Here is a 15,690-nt window from a genome sequence, read left to right on the forward strand (position 1 = left end):
CATAAGAACAACTCTGTTGGATGAGAACAAAAGGTCCACTAAACCTAACAATGTGATTTCCAACAGCCAGTCTGCCAGAGATGCTTCTGGGAAGCTCAGAAGCCAGGCATAACAACTCTTCTGCCCTGTTTGTCCCCATCTAAGACCTGTGGCCCTTCCATGTTGTTAGTCTCCAATACCTGTCAGTCCCAGCATTTACACTAAACACGCTTTTATTTATTACAAATCTTAATTGTGAAAACTGAAATAAATTTATCTGTTGATGGCCCTTAATATGAACCTTTGAATGTGCCTACCTTGGCATCTGCTTTCGTTTCATAGATGATGGTTCTCTGAATCTGATATTTCCTTTACGCAAAAGACTGCTCTGGGCTGGGGGGAAACCTATGTAAGTCATGCATCAACTGCTTGGCATGTGAGTTGTTTACGCTCCATTTAAGCCATTGGTTTATTAGGTTAACCTTTATTTGACCCAATGGAAGGGTCCTCCCCACCCCCTTGAGGCAGTCATTAGTTGGGCTGTAACCGATATTCCCAAGGAGAAACTCCATTTAAGTTGGAAAAAGAAAAATCAATGAACAGATGACCCTAAGAACTAACGAACAGTTTGAGAGGCATGTCCCTTATCCTAATCCTTCCCAGAAGCTGAAGAAATAAGCAAACACACCTTGCCTTCAAAGCACTAAAAATGTATACCTGTGAGAATGCAATTCCAAAAGCCACTCCAGCTATGATCCCCATATTTGTCTCCATAAAATTGGTCATCAGATCGTAACAGCCCTGGAAAAGAAAGCAGCCAATTACTCTTGATAGGGATATCCACTTGCCTCTGATTTAGTGCTCAACGAAGGATTAGACAGTTTGACATGCACTTCAGCACCACAATGTATACTAATGAGTAACCCAAGACTGTGGGAAGATTGAGTGAATTGATAAACTGCATACAACTTTTCAAACTTTACATTTTAGGGTATGGCTACCATAATGTACCTTTCTTTAAAGCAATGTTTCCCCAACCTGGTGCCCTCCAGATTATTTGGACTACAACTCCCATCAGCCCCAGCCAGCATTAGAAGGATACAGTTTGTCTGGGGAAAATGAGCTAAAGATTTAGCAAACTAGGACAAAATGCATTTGAAAAATTCCTGCTGAAAGCCTCTGTTGAAACAGACAAGGGAGTGTCCACAACTTCCACACACTGGCTTCACTGAGAGTACTAGACAGTGGATTTCACCAGATCAGGCCTGATCTTTTAACAACTTCATGTCCTGGCTTGGTGACTCACTAACTTAAATGGGACCATGAGGCTGAAGCATCAAAATACCCCAGCAGAAGGGATCTGAAGGTTGAAAACAAAACAATAAATTATGCTTCATGCTGTACAAATGCTCTCAACTTTGGTGTACATTTCTGAAACTCATCAGAATTCAGCATTGTTTGCTATCTATTTCATAACTCTTTTTAATTCATCTGCCCGCACTGTGTATTCTTAAAAAGACTGTTGCAACATTCACAACAAATTACCTGACAAAATATGTCTCTCCTGAGAACGTTTTATAATTAATGAACAAACTCCTTTTCACATTAAAATAACTATTCTCTTACTATTATTTTAGGGGGGAAATGGACTCATCAGTAGTTATGAATAAGTATATTCTAAATATGAGATTAATATCAGTTAAACTTCTTGGCATTATTCTGTGAATAAAACATATGTCTAAATCTATATCAGGAGGTGATGGACAGCAAAAACAAAAAACAAAAATACATCTGTTTGGGCAATCCACAAACAACTTCAAACCATCTGATCTACATTAAATCCAGCTTCATTCTTGTAGTAGGTCAGCTTCTCCCTACTAGATCAGAGCTCTTGTGTGCCTTTGCTGTAGCTTTGGGAGCTGGGATAGGAAATCAATTATTTGCAAAGATAATCTTAGGCCTTGTTTGATGAGCCAGGTGTTAATAATTAAGCATGGAGGAACCTCATAGGAGTTAGGAAAAAGAGAGAACGAAAAGATTCAACAGCCGACCTTCTCTGAGAAAGCTCTAACCCTGTGTTATACAGACTGATAGCCTATGTGGGCTAAATCTAGCAATATGGGATAACAGCTAGCTGGCCTGCTATTCACCTTGACCACGGCATTGGAATTGCCTGTGATGACTCACATCTCTCTAGTATTTTTTGTCATATTGTAAAGAGGGCTTCAGCACAAAAAGACCCTGGATTAGTTGATGTTAGAGATGTGAAAATAAGGTATTGGGCACTGATCTAATGTTAGATTTAATTGATGATCATACAAAGATGGGCTCCATCTCCCCCCCTCTTGAATTCCACATTCGGCTTTCAAGATGCTGCTGCCCACCTGCCAGGCAATCTCTGATATTTGGAAGGGAAACATGCCCTAATGAGAAGAACAACCTTGCATGCTGTTGAGAACCAAATCCTGAAAAATGTTGGTCAGAAAATGACACTGGGCAGGACAAAGGAGTGTAAGGGAGCTACAACTCCACTTCTTTCCCTTCCAATTGCAAAATGGGAATCACTCCAGGGTGCCTTGTGGACTTCCCAGCCCATTCGCTGAGCCCAAATGAAAGATGCTAGTTGGGTTGCCCTGGTGCAACTTCTCATTTCCTGTGCACCTGCCAGCATGGGAAACAAAGGTCTTCTAGGCTTTTTAGCCTGGGCAACCAGATTCTCCCAGGTTGTATGATACCATCATAACCAAGGAGCGCCCATCCTTAAGCAGGGGAGAATCTCCCCCACCCCAGCAAAACTGAAGAAGATGGCTGCCCTCAGTTTTTACGTAAGGAGAGATAAATAGCTTTATCTCAAAGGAAGAATTATAGTTATTCTCACTTTTTATCATAACAGCTTTTCATTTGTGACTGCATTTATATACCTACTAAGAAAGGTCACCTTTAAACAAAAAATAACCCCCCTATATTTTTCCATATTGTAACACTATTTCATGATGTAACTGTTAAACTGGAAGAAGTAAATAAAATGACAGGGAATGGATACAGTAAATCAACATTAATGCTGTTATATGAGAGTCAGGTTGAACAGAAAAAAGTTCTGTTCCAGTACTAAAGAGGTATTTATTCATTTTTTTATACGTCACATAAATTGTGAGTTGAATAACCCGTATTTTCTACATGTTTATTCATCTCGTTTGTTCTCACTCATGCTCACTAAAACGCTGTGCTTTTTGCAATCCCTTTTGGCTTGGGGTCAAACGTTGCTGTGTTCTGCCTCCAGCTTTACGACTCCAACAGCATTATAACAGGCGCAGTAAACATGCCTAATGAAGCATGGTTCTTATGTCAATCATCTCTATTTTCTCAGTTCAAGCAGGCTGTTAGCATCCAGTACATGGCACATCTTTCAGAAAACTGGTTGCAAGATGTTGAAAAAAAGCAACAGGTGAGAACAGACGCGATGACTGGCATAACTATCAAGGTTATCTGAATCTACTTGCTGCATTCTTCAGCCTTGTCAGCTCTGATGGAGGAAGTTTTCTGTCAGAATGAGAATCAGGGGCATGGGAAGTTAGCTCAGGGATCACTGGGAAATGGGAGAAACATCTCTTCTCTGTTGGAGTATGAGAAACACCAGCCCTAGAACGCAGCTTAGCAGTAGGATGAATGGGTAAGACTGCAGTGAATTCCCCAGGTGCCCCCTTTTCAGCACATTTTGCCTTTTGTTATGGAGAAAGCTGAAAAATATGCAACTAAGCAAAGTGGTCCATACCTTCTGGTTTATTTTAGTAGCAGCAATGGTAATGTTGGCCAGGTCTGAGGGATTGCAGTCAGAGGCATTCATGCAGCAGCTTGGGGGGATACCATGTTCATAAAAATAGTGACTAGTACTCCAATTGGTGTAGTTCTGGACACCACAGCAACTCAGCTAAAAATAATCAGAAAGGATAGTAGTAAGACCATAGTTAGAAAAACCAGGAAATGCTTCACGTCCTTACTTCAAACTATACCAACTATCACAAAAAAGCAGCAGCGGCCATTGTAGAGGGGCAGATCCATACAGCCACCTTTTTTACACTGGTGTTGCTGCACCTTACCTGGGCAGGATACGATGGTAGTGGTGGGGATGGGGAACTTGTGGCCTTCCAGGCACTGCTGGATCACAATTCTCACCATCCCTGACTATTGGCTATACTGCCTAAGGTTGATGGAATTGGACTCCAGCAACGTCCGGAAAGCCACATATTCCTCATCCCTGGCCAACACTGACTGGTTGAGGGTCCTTCCAGCCCTACTAGGAGATGCCAAAGACTGAATCTGGGATCTTCTGCCTGCAAAGCATATACTACAGGCCTTCTACAAAGAGCATCACATGCTCACAAGTACCATCAGAATTCTGGAGTTCTTGAACAGAATAAACATTTTCAAACATTCCAAGCAAGCTTTGCCAAATGCTTCTCAAGTGAACTGGGGAATAACCAGTGAGTCATGTGCCCAGGCACTGATCAAAAGATAGTAAGGTTATCAAATGCTGGCAATAAATGGTTAGCCTTTAGCATTAACACCAGGAATAACTGGTCATTAACGGATCACAAATGGATAGATGCATATTTAAAAGCACCATTTCCCTTCCCAGCATCCAATGACAGCTGATTGTCCCAGCCAAAAATCTGCAACAGCTTCCAGTGGTTACTGTAGTGAAGACCATGTCCTATATGTCTGAGATTTGTCAGTGTACGGCAAAAAGAGGTGAATGAAATTAGAATGATGAAAATGACTGCTCAAGTGTTGCAACCAATTGATTATGTTCAATCCACAGACAACATTTCGAGCAACTGACAATTCTTATGTTGCAACCGGAGAAGAGTATTGGCTTTAGTCGTTGCAACCTTGAACTTACACTCTGTTGTACGTCATCCACTGCATGGCTCTTCTCATCGTTTCCATTGTAATTCTGGATGGCTTCAGTGTATGTCCTAAGAAACGTGTCCTTGATCTAAAAGGGAAATTTAGACATTATGGTCAGCTGTATTGGACCCATATGCAGAATAGATTTTCCAGTGCTCAAGTTCTCAGCCTGAATGAGCGACCAGGGAAATGATTTTTTTTTTTTAAAGAAATGAATGGTTTTAGACACAGGAAGAAAAGAAGAAACTGCCATTCCTCCTGAAGTGTACATTCAGCAATGACAAAAGTTATCTTAGAACAGTCAGTAGTCCTTTGTGTTGGCATTTACTACCTAGGGCTGTAAGTTAAATCTTCCATTCATTATGTAGAGGGAAATGTCAAGGAGTCAGAGGCATCAGGTGAAAAACAGAAGGGAAATATGGTAATAGAAGAAAGAGACAATGCTTCATGGCAGCAGTTTCATTTTCCTGAATTAACTGCCTTTGCCAAGAAATGCATCACTACCAAGGATGCATCTCACAGTATCAAGCTAGCAGATACAGAAGTTGAAACTGGACCAAAGGCCTGTTGAGTGTGTCAGGGTTTTTTGGGTTTTTGTCCTTCTATGGCTGCGAAGATAAGTTTGTAAGTGAGCGAGAGATAAAAGGGAATAATATTTCTAACGTCCTGCACAATCCCTTACCTCCTGATGAGCAGAAGAAGAATACATTTTTGGAAAGAAGTGAACATGGGGAAGTTAGCTTAATTTGCATCACTTTTTTTGATGCAACTGTTAAAATTTATTTTTGGTGAATAATTTTGATGTGAATTTTTAAAAGTACAAAGCATGTACAATCAATCCTAAATTGAAGCCCTTACTTTCCTAAACCAATATACGTGTTTGAAAGGAAGAAGAAATCCTCTTCAGATTTGCCTTTTGCTTCCTAGTGACTGGAATATTAAGATGGAGGGGAGAAAAGGGAAAGACCAATCCACAGAAGAAGCACTGATTTGTTGCAGTAAAGGGTACTTGTGGGCAGGAATGCCCTCAGGATCAAAAAGTGCCAACACTTCAGACTGTGCAAAAGATAAGCAAAAGATGCTCAGCCTCAGAGGTGGCAGAGGGCATGAACAGAGCTTAACTGACATTTTTTTGGCCTTTTGATTCAAAACAGCAACTGCACAAGAACAGCTTGGATATACCGCCTTTCAGATGGGACTAATCATAATGGTTGCAATCCTTATGCAACCCAATTGGCTATGAATTGTGGGATAGCAATGTATAAGACAACTGACGTTTCCAAGATGCGTATAGTCTGGCCAATTTTAAAATTTTGTTACTAACCTATAGGGTCCTAACAACCAAGTTTTCTGACAGAACACCTGAAGCCAAGTGATCGGAGAGAAGACCTTCTCTGTCATGAAGAGGAGTTGCTGGGCTCAGGGGTGCAGTGGCAGGCTGAGATGGATGAGGAGGGGAAACAGGAAGATGACATGGGAGGGGGCTGAGACCAGGGAACATAGGCTAGAAGAGGTGCTTCCCCCTCCTATGATATGGTTGCCCCAGCTGGGGAAGCAGGACTCCCATCTTCCCCCTTCCCTCATGGGGAGCAACAGGATCCAGGGAAAGTTTCACTGCACCACTAGGAGCAGAGGAGGCAGGGGCAGAAAGAGAGGACACAGCCTGGTCTCCCAAGACCTAGAAGCGCTCCTGTTGCTAGGCAACAGTTTCAGCCTCCTTGGTGCAGTGGCTGGCAATCACTGATGCAGGTTGCAGGCGCAGAGGAAGGGGGGTGCGGTGGGTGTGGTCCACCCCGGGTGTCACCACTGAGGGGGGTGACAAAACGCCGGGTGGCACTCACCGTGGGGCCTGGTTGTAAGAATCAACGAACAAATTTAATAAACTTAAGTACTTAGGTTTTAAAGCACTCTTAAGAGAAAAACAACAAACCACTGTATGTATGAAGTGGGCTGAGAGACATTTGTATTACAGACCCTAATTGTATTCTTATTTCATTGTAGGCTTATCCATACTTACCTTTCCTCTGCTCTTTATGGGCATAGTCTGCAATGTTAAGCTCTGTATCTGAGCCCCCTTTATTTTTGCTCTGGAGTTTTCCCCACAAAAACCCACTCATTAATGCTCAATCAGGGCAAATGTCAATCAGCACAAAACTCGAACTGACATTTGCTCCAATTCAGCTTTATAGAGCTGGCTTTTGTGGTGAAAGTTTGGGGTAAAAAAACAAAACACTATGCTTAGACATTGAAAGAGCAGAGCAAAAGGTAAGTGTCCTTCCATAAGCCCTGTGTCTCACTAACTCACTTTTATCCTTTTCTTTCCCTTTCCTCACTCTAGCTCTGCTGCTGCTTTTTAGCACAGGAAATACAGAAGATTTACAAGGCAGCAAAACAAACTAGGTTAGTTTGGCTTTGCATTCTTGGAAATCCGCTCAGCATTATACAATCAAAAGCCTGTTTGGCTGAAGTAGCAGCATTTATGTAAAGAATTTAAGGTATTTTTCTCTCTTCAGCATATATGACAGGGTAAAGAAGATCTTGCATGATGAGCATATAAATAAATGCAACTCAAAAATAAATATTGAACAGCAAAAGCCTAAAGCTTTAGGCTAAATCCTTTCATTTGTGTTTGTGGGTACATATCGCTGCCAAGTAAAGTGTTGGACTCTGCAGCCTTGGTTAATCATACCCTGTATCCTAAGAGGGTGCAGCAAAATCTGCTCAGAGCCATGCTGCCACCACCTTTACCAACATGAAATTTATACTCACCTCATGGCGAAACACAAACCCTGAAATGCCAGCCACAAGCTCAGCCAGGAAGACCAGAGACAAGAACATAGCATACTGAAATACAAGAGGAAATGAAGAATGGAACAGATTACTCACACTGCAGAGGGTTTTCCTCCTATTTGGATGCATTACAATTCAGGGAATTCAATAAATACTGCATCTACACAAAGTGCAATTCTACAAATAGTTTTAGGAGAATGTCAAGAATGTTGCTCAGCAAAAAACTGGATGCCAAATTATCCCGCTGTTTCCCTTTTCCTCAAAATTGCAATTGCAAAACAGGTGGGGGGAAAGGGAGAAGAGGAATCTTCAACGGAGGCTGGGAAAACCTATTATTGTGGTAAACCCAATTTGTTTCAGGTATGAAACCTGTCTAGACAGCTTGGTTACATGCTTTCCTGAAAAGGGCTTAATGCCAAAATTAACAAAGGGGGTGTAAAATCTGGGCTTGGGTGGGCAGGCAAGCCCCAGGGCTTAAAGCAGTTCTTCCCCATAGCATGTATTTATTTTGGTAATCAGAGTTCACCCTAAGAAAGCTAATGTCAGTTACTAAATCTGAGCCCATGTCAATAAGTTAAAATGCTATACAGGCTTGGCCTGAAAATATAATCTTATATGTGTCTACTACGAAGTACTTAGGTAAATGTGCACAACAGTCTTTGCCAACCTGGTGCCCTCCAGATGTTTTGGACTAAACTCCCATCACCCTGGAGGGCACCAGCCTTAAGGCTGGCATATAGAATTGCAGCCTGCAGCTTCATTTTTTTTATTCAAAAACAGTACAAAAAGGGTAGATAACACAGGTTCCAGCCCTAGCTATAAAAACTGGCGGTGGGGATAGTAATCCTTATCTTATGAGGTGTTGTAAACATGAAAAAAAGGAAACCAGCTCTTGTCAATTGCCCTAAGTCTTAGAGAGATTGCTGACTTGAAATTGTCCTGCCTTGTTATTTTTACGGTCTTTATTGTTTCATGATGAATGAATGAATTTATTAATACGGTCACAGACCAGCGCCAACACACACAACATCACAGATCATAAAAAAAATATCAAAAATACAGAGGACAATATGAGTATAACAAGCATTTAAATATAAAAAATTAAAATTAATTATTAGCATGCCCCCTGCAATTAACATTTGGGGGTTTGGTCACCATGGGATACCACTTGCTTCCTGCGACTAATTGCAGCCGCACAGAATTTGGCTACATTTAATGTAGTCTTGGGATTCTTGTCCTCTAGCAGTGGTTCCAAACCATGGTGTTCCGACTCTTTCCTGGACTTCCGCAAAACAGGTGCAATAAAGTTTCATGATGTGTTCTGCTGTTTTACTGATTTTATTGATTTGGCACTTTTAATTGGATGTTAAATTGTGAGTTTTTGGGGAAAGGGCAGGGACAAAGCTGTTTTTCTCTGAAATTATAAGGCAGGATGACAATAGTTTAAAACAGAAAAGTGTAGAGGGATGTAGTGGGTTCTAAATCAAAGGAATTGGGATGATTTCATGCCGAGATGGATCTTGCTGAACTCTGTGCTACTCATCAACTGCACTCAGCACAGTTAGGATCTACACATTCCTCATTTCAGAAAGCCCTTGAGAAGGGCATGATTCAGCTTAGGCACCACTCAAAATCATTACTTAGGTAGGATGCAATTTTTTTAAGTCTCCATGAAAATTCATCAGCATTTTAGTACACATTTATCCTAACGCACATATTTTTTGCAAGCAACTTTTCCTAGTATAATGCTTTTGTATGTAAATTTTACTAACGTATGCATTTTTGTTCCCACTGCCCCTCTAACATACATATCTTTGGACACACTTTTTTGGTTTGAGAAATGCAAAATTTGGCACACATTCTGAAGGGTCGCTGCGTTCTGGTCCCCACAGGAGGTATGAATTAGGTAGGAGGGGGAGTCACATGCATGAAAATGCAGACAAACTGAATTTCTCCACCATCTCTAATTCAATGGCATTCAAAACACAAGGTAGGTCTTTAGGAAGGACTTTAAAAAGCACAATTAAACCAGGAGCTCAAGAACAGAAACAAATTCCACTAGATCAATGGGGCTTGCTTTGACATGATGGCAGCAATCTCCTGGGCCCCACAGAAACGCGATGTGTGCACGCTCAGGGCTTTCTGCCGAGAGCTTCCCCAGGCAGCAGCTGCCAGCTGGCTCACGGGTAGTTTGATACTCTGCTTGCTCAAGCAAGCTAGCTGGGAGCTGCTGCCAGGGAAAGCTCTGCAAAAACCCACCAGGATGTGCCTATTGATCCTTTCCATGTGGACCTCCGGACTGCAGCCAAAAGGCTTATGAATTAGCATAAATCCAAGTTAACCCAAGGACACACATTTGAGTGTGCTTGTCGTTTCCCCCTCATCATAGCTATCTTATTGTCATTTGCACACATGGCATTTCCCTAGTCTATACTTGAATATCTAGGTGAGAGAGAATATTCTAATTTTTAAAAAAATCTCTTCTGCTTTCTTCTAGTTCACATTAACTTCATTTATATATGCATGAAAATATTGTGGGGCTCAAGGCACTTTTGGCATTGTTTAAAAGGCTGGCGGTCTTTTAAAACTATGTGCTTGTTCAACACAGTTGTTTCTTCCAACTCCACTCATAGCTCATTTAAAATTCAAATTTGGAAAAACTTTGGGATAGTATTCATCCACAATTGACAACATCATTATTTTAGGGGGGGCAGGTATTATGTTGGGGGGGCAGAAGCAAGTTATCTGTGATACAATTGGTCAGTTAGTTACGTATTTCTATTTATTTACTTGATTTAGGAGGGTGACAGCTGGGGATTACTTATTTCAGTGCCGATAACATTAAAATATCTCCCTGCAAAGAAACCAGCCAGTCAAGAACCTGACTAGGTTTAGAGTCCTTTTTCTAATACTCTGCCTTTCCAGAGGCAAAAGTTTTTCTTGCATTGCAGAAAATTTAAACACGAAACCTCACACTTAAATTCTGACGTTCCAAAGGACTGTGGCACATGGTGCTGTTGTTTTGAATGTGTGGCTCAACTCTAAATTATGGGATTATTCCTGTATGTCACTCCCAAGACGTCATACCAGGAGCGACAGATTTCCCATATGGATCTCTTTTTAGTAATTATACTCCCTTGCTCTGTGTGTGCCTGTGTGTGGCTGAAACCTGCTTGGTATCTGTTTACACGTAACAAGAGAAAATGGCCACTTTACCAATTTCTAGCACTCCAGCAGCACCAAGTTATTTGGCTGGATACTCACCAGCTTCAGCATCCATGGGCTGCCACGACATGTGGCAAAGCAGCCAAACAAGCCAAAGACGATAATCGTGGTACCCGTCCCAATGAGGACATAAGGGGCATTAGTGGAGTTTTCCGCAATGAGAGAGATATATGTGCCTAAAGTCAGCTTCCCCCAGACACCAACAGCGAGAAGGATAACACCAGTTATCTGGAAAGTAAGAAGCAGAAAGTCAAGGTCAGAGTTTATAAGGATCAAAATATGGTAATACTGAACACAGAGACATTTTTAAGTGTAGCAGAACTGCTGTTGCAGCAACAATTTTTTTTATATATATAAAAAAATAGGTTTTTATTAGTTCCACAGAAGCTTAGAATACAAAATATTCCTTCTCCGATTTGAGGTCTGTGGCAAGCAGAACCAAAAGCCAAAGTTCCATAGCAAATAACCAGCAACCCACTCATGCCATTTTAGGGAACAAAGCATCCAGTGTACTTAACGGGGCCTTGCACCAAATTCTTTTGACCTATCTTTTCGTATGCTTTCTCTGCCATGTAGAAATGCTGCTGATGTGAGATACAATTCAGAAGAAAACTCAAAAGATGCATTTAATCCAAAATGAGTTTTACATTCACAATGGGGGCTGATATTAAACAATGCCTGTTTAAATTTCAAGTATCTTGATCTCCTAACCTACAAGATCAGAAGCTCAATCTTTGGACCTTTATTTAGAAGTGTGGGAAAGAAGCTGTAGGGCTCTCAAAATCCAGGAAGATTTGTTTCTATGCCACATATTAGCCACATAGCCTGAGCACAACGCCATTGTTCATGTCAACCGTTACAGCATTGACACTGAAATACTGCGTGCTTTGTATTCCTGCTGGTGCAGAGATGGATGCTGTAATCCAGAGGCACATATGTGTTCTTTGCTGACATCTAGTGGACACAGTAAGCTGAGCCATTTGTGCATGTGAATACGGACCACTTCTCACAGGTGTTATATCTGAAATCTGCAAAAACGTATTTCCCCCCTCTGCATTAACATGTTTGGAACCCAGGTTGCACAGGCAAAATAGATATTTGCATCATTTTGGGGTGCAGAACTTAAGGTTGGCAAGTCCAGTTAAGTGTATATTTTTAAGAACAGACTAAAGTAAATAAATAATATGGTAACATGTAAAATATGCATTCATCAAGTACTTTTAAAACATGCTAAGGAAACAGCTTCCCACACTCCTTTTTCTCAGAAGCCACTTATTACTACCCATTTAAAAATGCTCGGTCTCACTGCATCCTTGGTTTGGAAAAATAAAGGCGCTGTAGAATAAAATATTTTAAGGAAATAAAGACCACATAACAGATGACAACCAGCAATATACTGATTCTAAAGAACTTGTTTATTAGTTCTTAACAAGCCTTTACTTACTTAAATGTAAAAAAGACATTTCATAATTGTGAGGGAAAGCAAAGAACTAATGTTGCCACCAGAGGAAGAAGCAAAGAATACCAGTTCTTCAGTCCAAGACAATGAAAATGTTTCAAACTGTTCAGTGACTATTTAATTCAGTGTAAAAAAAGTGTTGCAGTCTTCTTCCCATTTATACTCAAATAACAATTCTGTAATCACATTCTTAAGGGCTCCTCTCTCCATCTTGTCCCATCTTGTTCCCAGATCCACCAAGTTTATTTTTACGAGGGGGAGGTGTAGTGGTCAGGGAGAGCACAGGAGACAGGATATTTCTGATCCTTGTGCTTAAAATAGAGAGCAACCCTATCAGCAGACCTTGATTCTGGCAGGGTTAATGACTGAGCTTTCCCCTCAACCTTCTTCATCTCTATTCCCCCATCAACAGATGCTAGGAAAGAGGCCCTCTTGACATAGGAGACATTGACCTGATTACTTTAGCCTGATCTCAATCATGGCGTCAAGTCTAATTTTGCTTCCAAACTGATCCATGTGCCATGCTCAACAGAACAAAGCAGACTGGTGCGTGTACGTATCTACACCATGTGATGGAAAACAGATATCCAAGTATAAATCATTTTAACTTGAATCTTGTCTTTTCATTATCCTGTAAACCCTTCCTGGTTCAACTTTTTTTAAAAAAAATATATTCTCCTATATGACTAAGATGCTGGTGAATACTGAGGGTAAAGCCAATACTAGTTCTTACTTGCCCAAAATGTAATTATTTGGATGGTACGATAATGTGTGAGCTGCTTGGTAACTGAACCTTGATAATATGTGTACTTAATTTTAACGTTCCAAAAACATTTATAATTTGAACATGACATGTTGCCTGAAAATTAAAACCGTGAAACTAATTTCAGGGTGGCAGGAAAAGGGTTTGTTTTAAAACCTTTTCCGCTGTGTAGATTATTTCTTTTAAATATTTATGTTATGAAATGCATTTTTATTTAGGATAAATAGAAACAATATGACCACTAGGGGATTCAATGCCTTTCATTGGACATTACTGTACGGCTGCATCTTGGGTGGGGCTTACGTTCCGGGGGTGGCAACGGGTACCGTATATGCAAAAACGGGTATATTCATGCCACCGCCTTGGAAGGTCCCCACGTGAGCATCCTTACATTTCCAGAGCTGTGTGATGAGTGGGCCTTGCCCCCCAAGCAAGGCAGAGAGATTTTGTACTTTCAACGTGTGTTGAAATCGCACGTCTAATTTGCGATCATACTGTACAATTCTGGGTAACTACCAGCATGGCAAGATCACAGACATGCTGATCAGGGTTTTCTTCTTTAGGCTTAGGCTAATTTCCCCATACCTGAAGACTGAATAACGGTAAGCCATATGAACCAAGGTTGCAGGCTTGATCCTCATATGGGACAGCTGCATATGCCTGCATTGCAGGAGGTTGGACTAGATGATCCTCAGGGTCCCTTCTAACTCTACAGTTCTATGATTCTATGAGGGGTTAAGTGGTTTGGTTTGGTTTTTGCAAATAAATAAAAGGTTCTGTTTTTTGCTACCATTAAATTACACCATATATCAGATTTTTTTAAATTTTATAACGCAACATTCACCCCTTCCCTCCACATTATGTTGTATCAACAGTATACTGAGTGCAGTTTTCAAAAGTAAAAAAGAGGGGTTTCATACAGAATTTCTCCTTGGTACAATTACTTCTCTTGAGATACATTCAGTTCATATGATGCCTCAGGCATCACTTCTGATTATACAGGTAAACAGAAGCGCAAGACTCTGCCAGCTCAGTATGGTCTGGAAAGATATCTCTCCATTGATACACATCATTGGAGAGGACCGAAAGAGAGGAATTGCCAATGAGAGTATTATATACTAATGGTGAACTCAATTCTCCAATTGCTGGTCCTCATGTAGCCAAAATGTCACCATCAGCTCACAAGAGGGAAGTACAGTATAGGACATCTTGAGGGGGTGGGTAAGGTTTGCAAGTGTACGAAAAAAGCTTGGGGGGGGACCCTCCTAAAAATGGTGTGGGGGAGAGAGAAACAGCCCAGTGAGCATTCAGTATGCTAAGTGGGAATGGAATAGAGCAGGCATCCCCAAACTTGGCCCTCCAGCTGTTTTGGGACTACAACTCCCATCATTCCTAGCTAACAGGACCAGTGATCAGGGATGATGAGAATTGTAGTTCCAAAACAGCTGGAGGGCCAAGTTTGGGGATGCATGGAATAGAGTATCCTGGAAGGCAGCATAGCTTGGTGGCTGGGAGTATTCCATACTGCGACGTTTTATTGCCAGTCCGACTTGTCTTGTTTGCTTATGATTAGAAGTTCAGAAAGGTAGCATAGAAATAAATCTCTCTTCCACCCAAATGAAACATGAAGGGTATACATCTGTGGCATATCCAGGTGCCATGTTTTGCAATCCAGCTCTCTGGACAGGAGCACTGATTACTGCAATCCAAACGGGGATCATGGTAATCCGCTGCTACTGAAGGACTAGTGGAATCAGCATAGTGCAGAACAGCCAGCATATTTTCTCAGGACTGCACTCAGCATGTGCTGGAGGGAGGCATCTATCACCTTCCTGTTAAACAACGGCTTCACTGGTAATGACTTCACAAGTACCAATAAAGACTTTCCACTTATTCAGGCAGAGACCATGTGTTTCAAATGAAATTTTATGCAGTGGGCATATGCTTTAATGGTGTTTCGGTGGGCTGAAAGGAATTTTAATGAAGCCTTGTATACTTGCAGCTTGAGGTTTTGTGCACATTCCTTGCACCTGACAAAGGGAAGGCCAGAGCTGAGGACTCAGCAACATAATGAACAAATGATCTCAGACCGGGGAGTGTGGGATAAGAGCTACAAGCAGATGAGCAAAGCTTCACTGGCCTGGGGCAGTGTCATGCTGGCTGCAGAAAGGGGCAGCCGTGGGCTAACAACAGTCCAGCATCTCAATCAGGATGTGCAAGATGGCCATAAATCAAAAAGAGGTTATGATGACTACCCTAGTGTTAAACTAAGACGGAGCGGCTGATTGCCGTGGGGCAGCCACCCAATAAATCTGGCTCAGCCTCATTTCAATGCACTTCTTTTGGCATCCATTTGTCATATTCACTGCATTTGCTCTGCTAACAAGGCTCATCTTCTTCGCTACATTTTAATCAGCATTTCTTCTGCAACACACAAAGGTAATGGCTTATAATATAAAGCACAGGGCTGCAAGCATTTCTGCTCACTCTCTGATCCTGCAGGTTGATAAGGACATGTGTCAGGACAGTACACGTTTGCCAATTTATTTCTACTTTGGACAAGGCG

At 41.4% G+C, this 15,690-nt stretch overlaps 1 protein-coding gene across 1 annotated transcript in view; it reads right to left on the reverse strand.

Annotated features, from left to right (window-relative positions):
* Window positions 1–15,690, reverse strand: part of TSPAN7 (tetraspanin 7) — a 74,160-nt gene that overhangs the window by 7,027 nt on the left and 51,443 nt on the right. The window contains exons 2-6 of the mRNA XM_081004398.1: window positions 10,942–11,130; window positions 7,657–7,731; window positions 4,880–4,975; window positions 3,752–3,907; window positions 697–780 (exon numbers count right to left, since the gene is read on the reverse strand). Of these exons, the coding sequence (XP_080860524.1) occupies window positions 697–780; window positions 3,752–3,907; window positions 4,880–4,975; window positions 7,657–7,731; window positions 10,942–11,130 (600 nt within the window). The remainder of the gene's footprint in view (window positions 1–696; window positions 781–3,751; window positions 3,908–4,879; window positions 4,976–7,656; window positions 7,732–10,941; window positions 11,131–15,690) is intronic.

The sequence above is a fragment of the Podarcis pityusensis genome (genome assembly GCF_964106645.2).
Source record: "Podarcis pityusensis genome assembly, chromosome: 4".
NCBI classification, from domain to species: Eukaryota; Metazoa; Chordata; class Lepidosauria; order Squamata; family Lacertidae; genus Podarcis; species Podarcis pityusensis.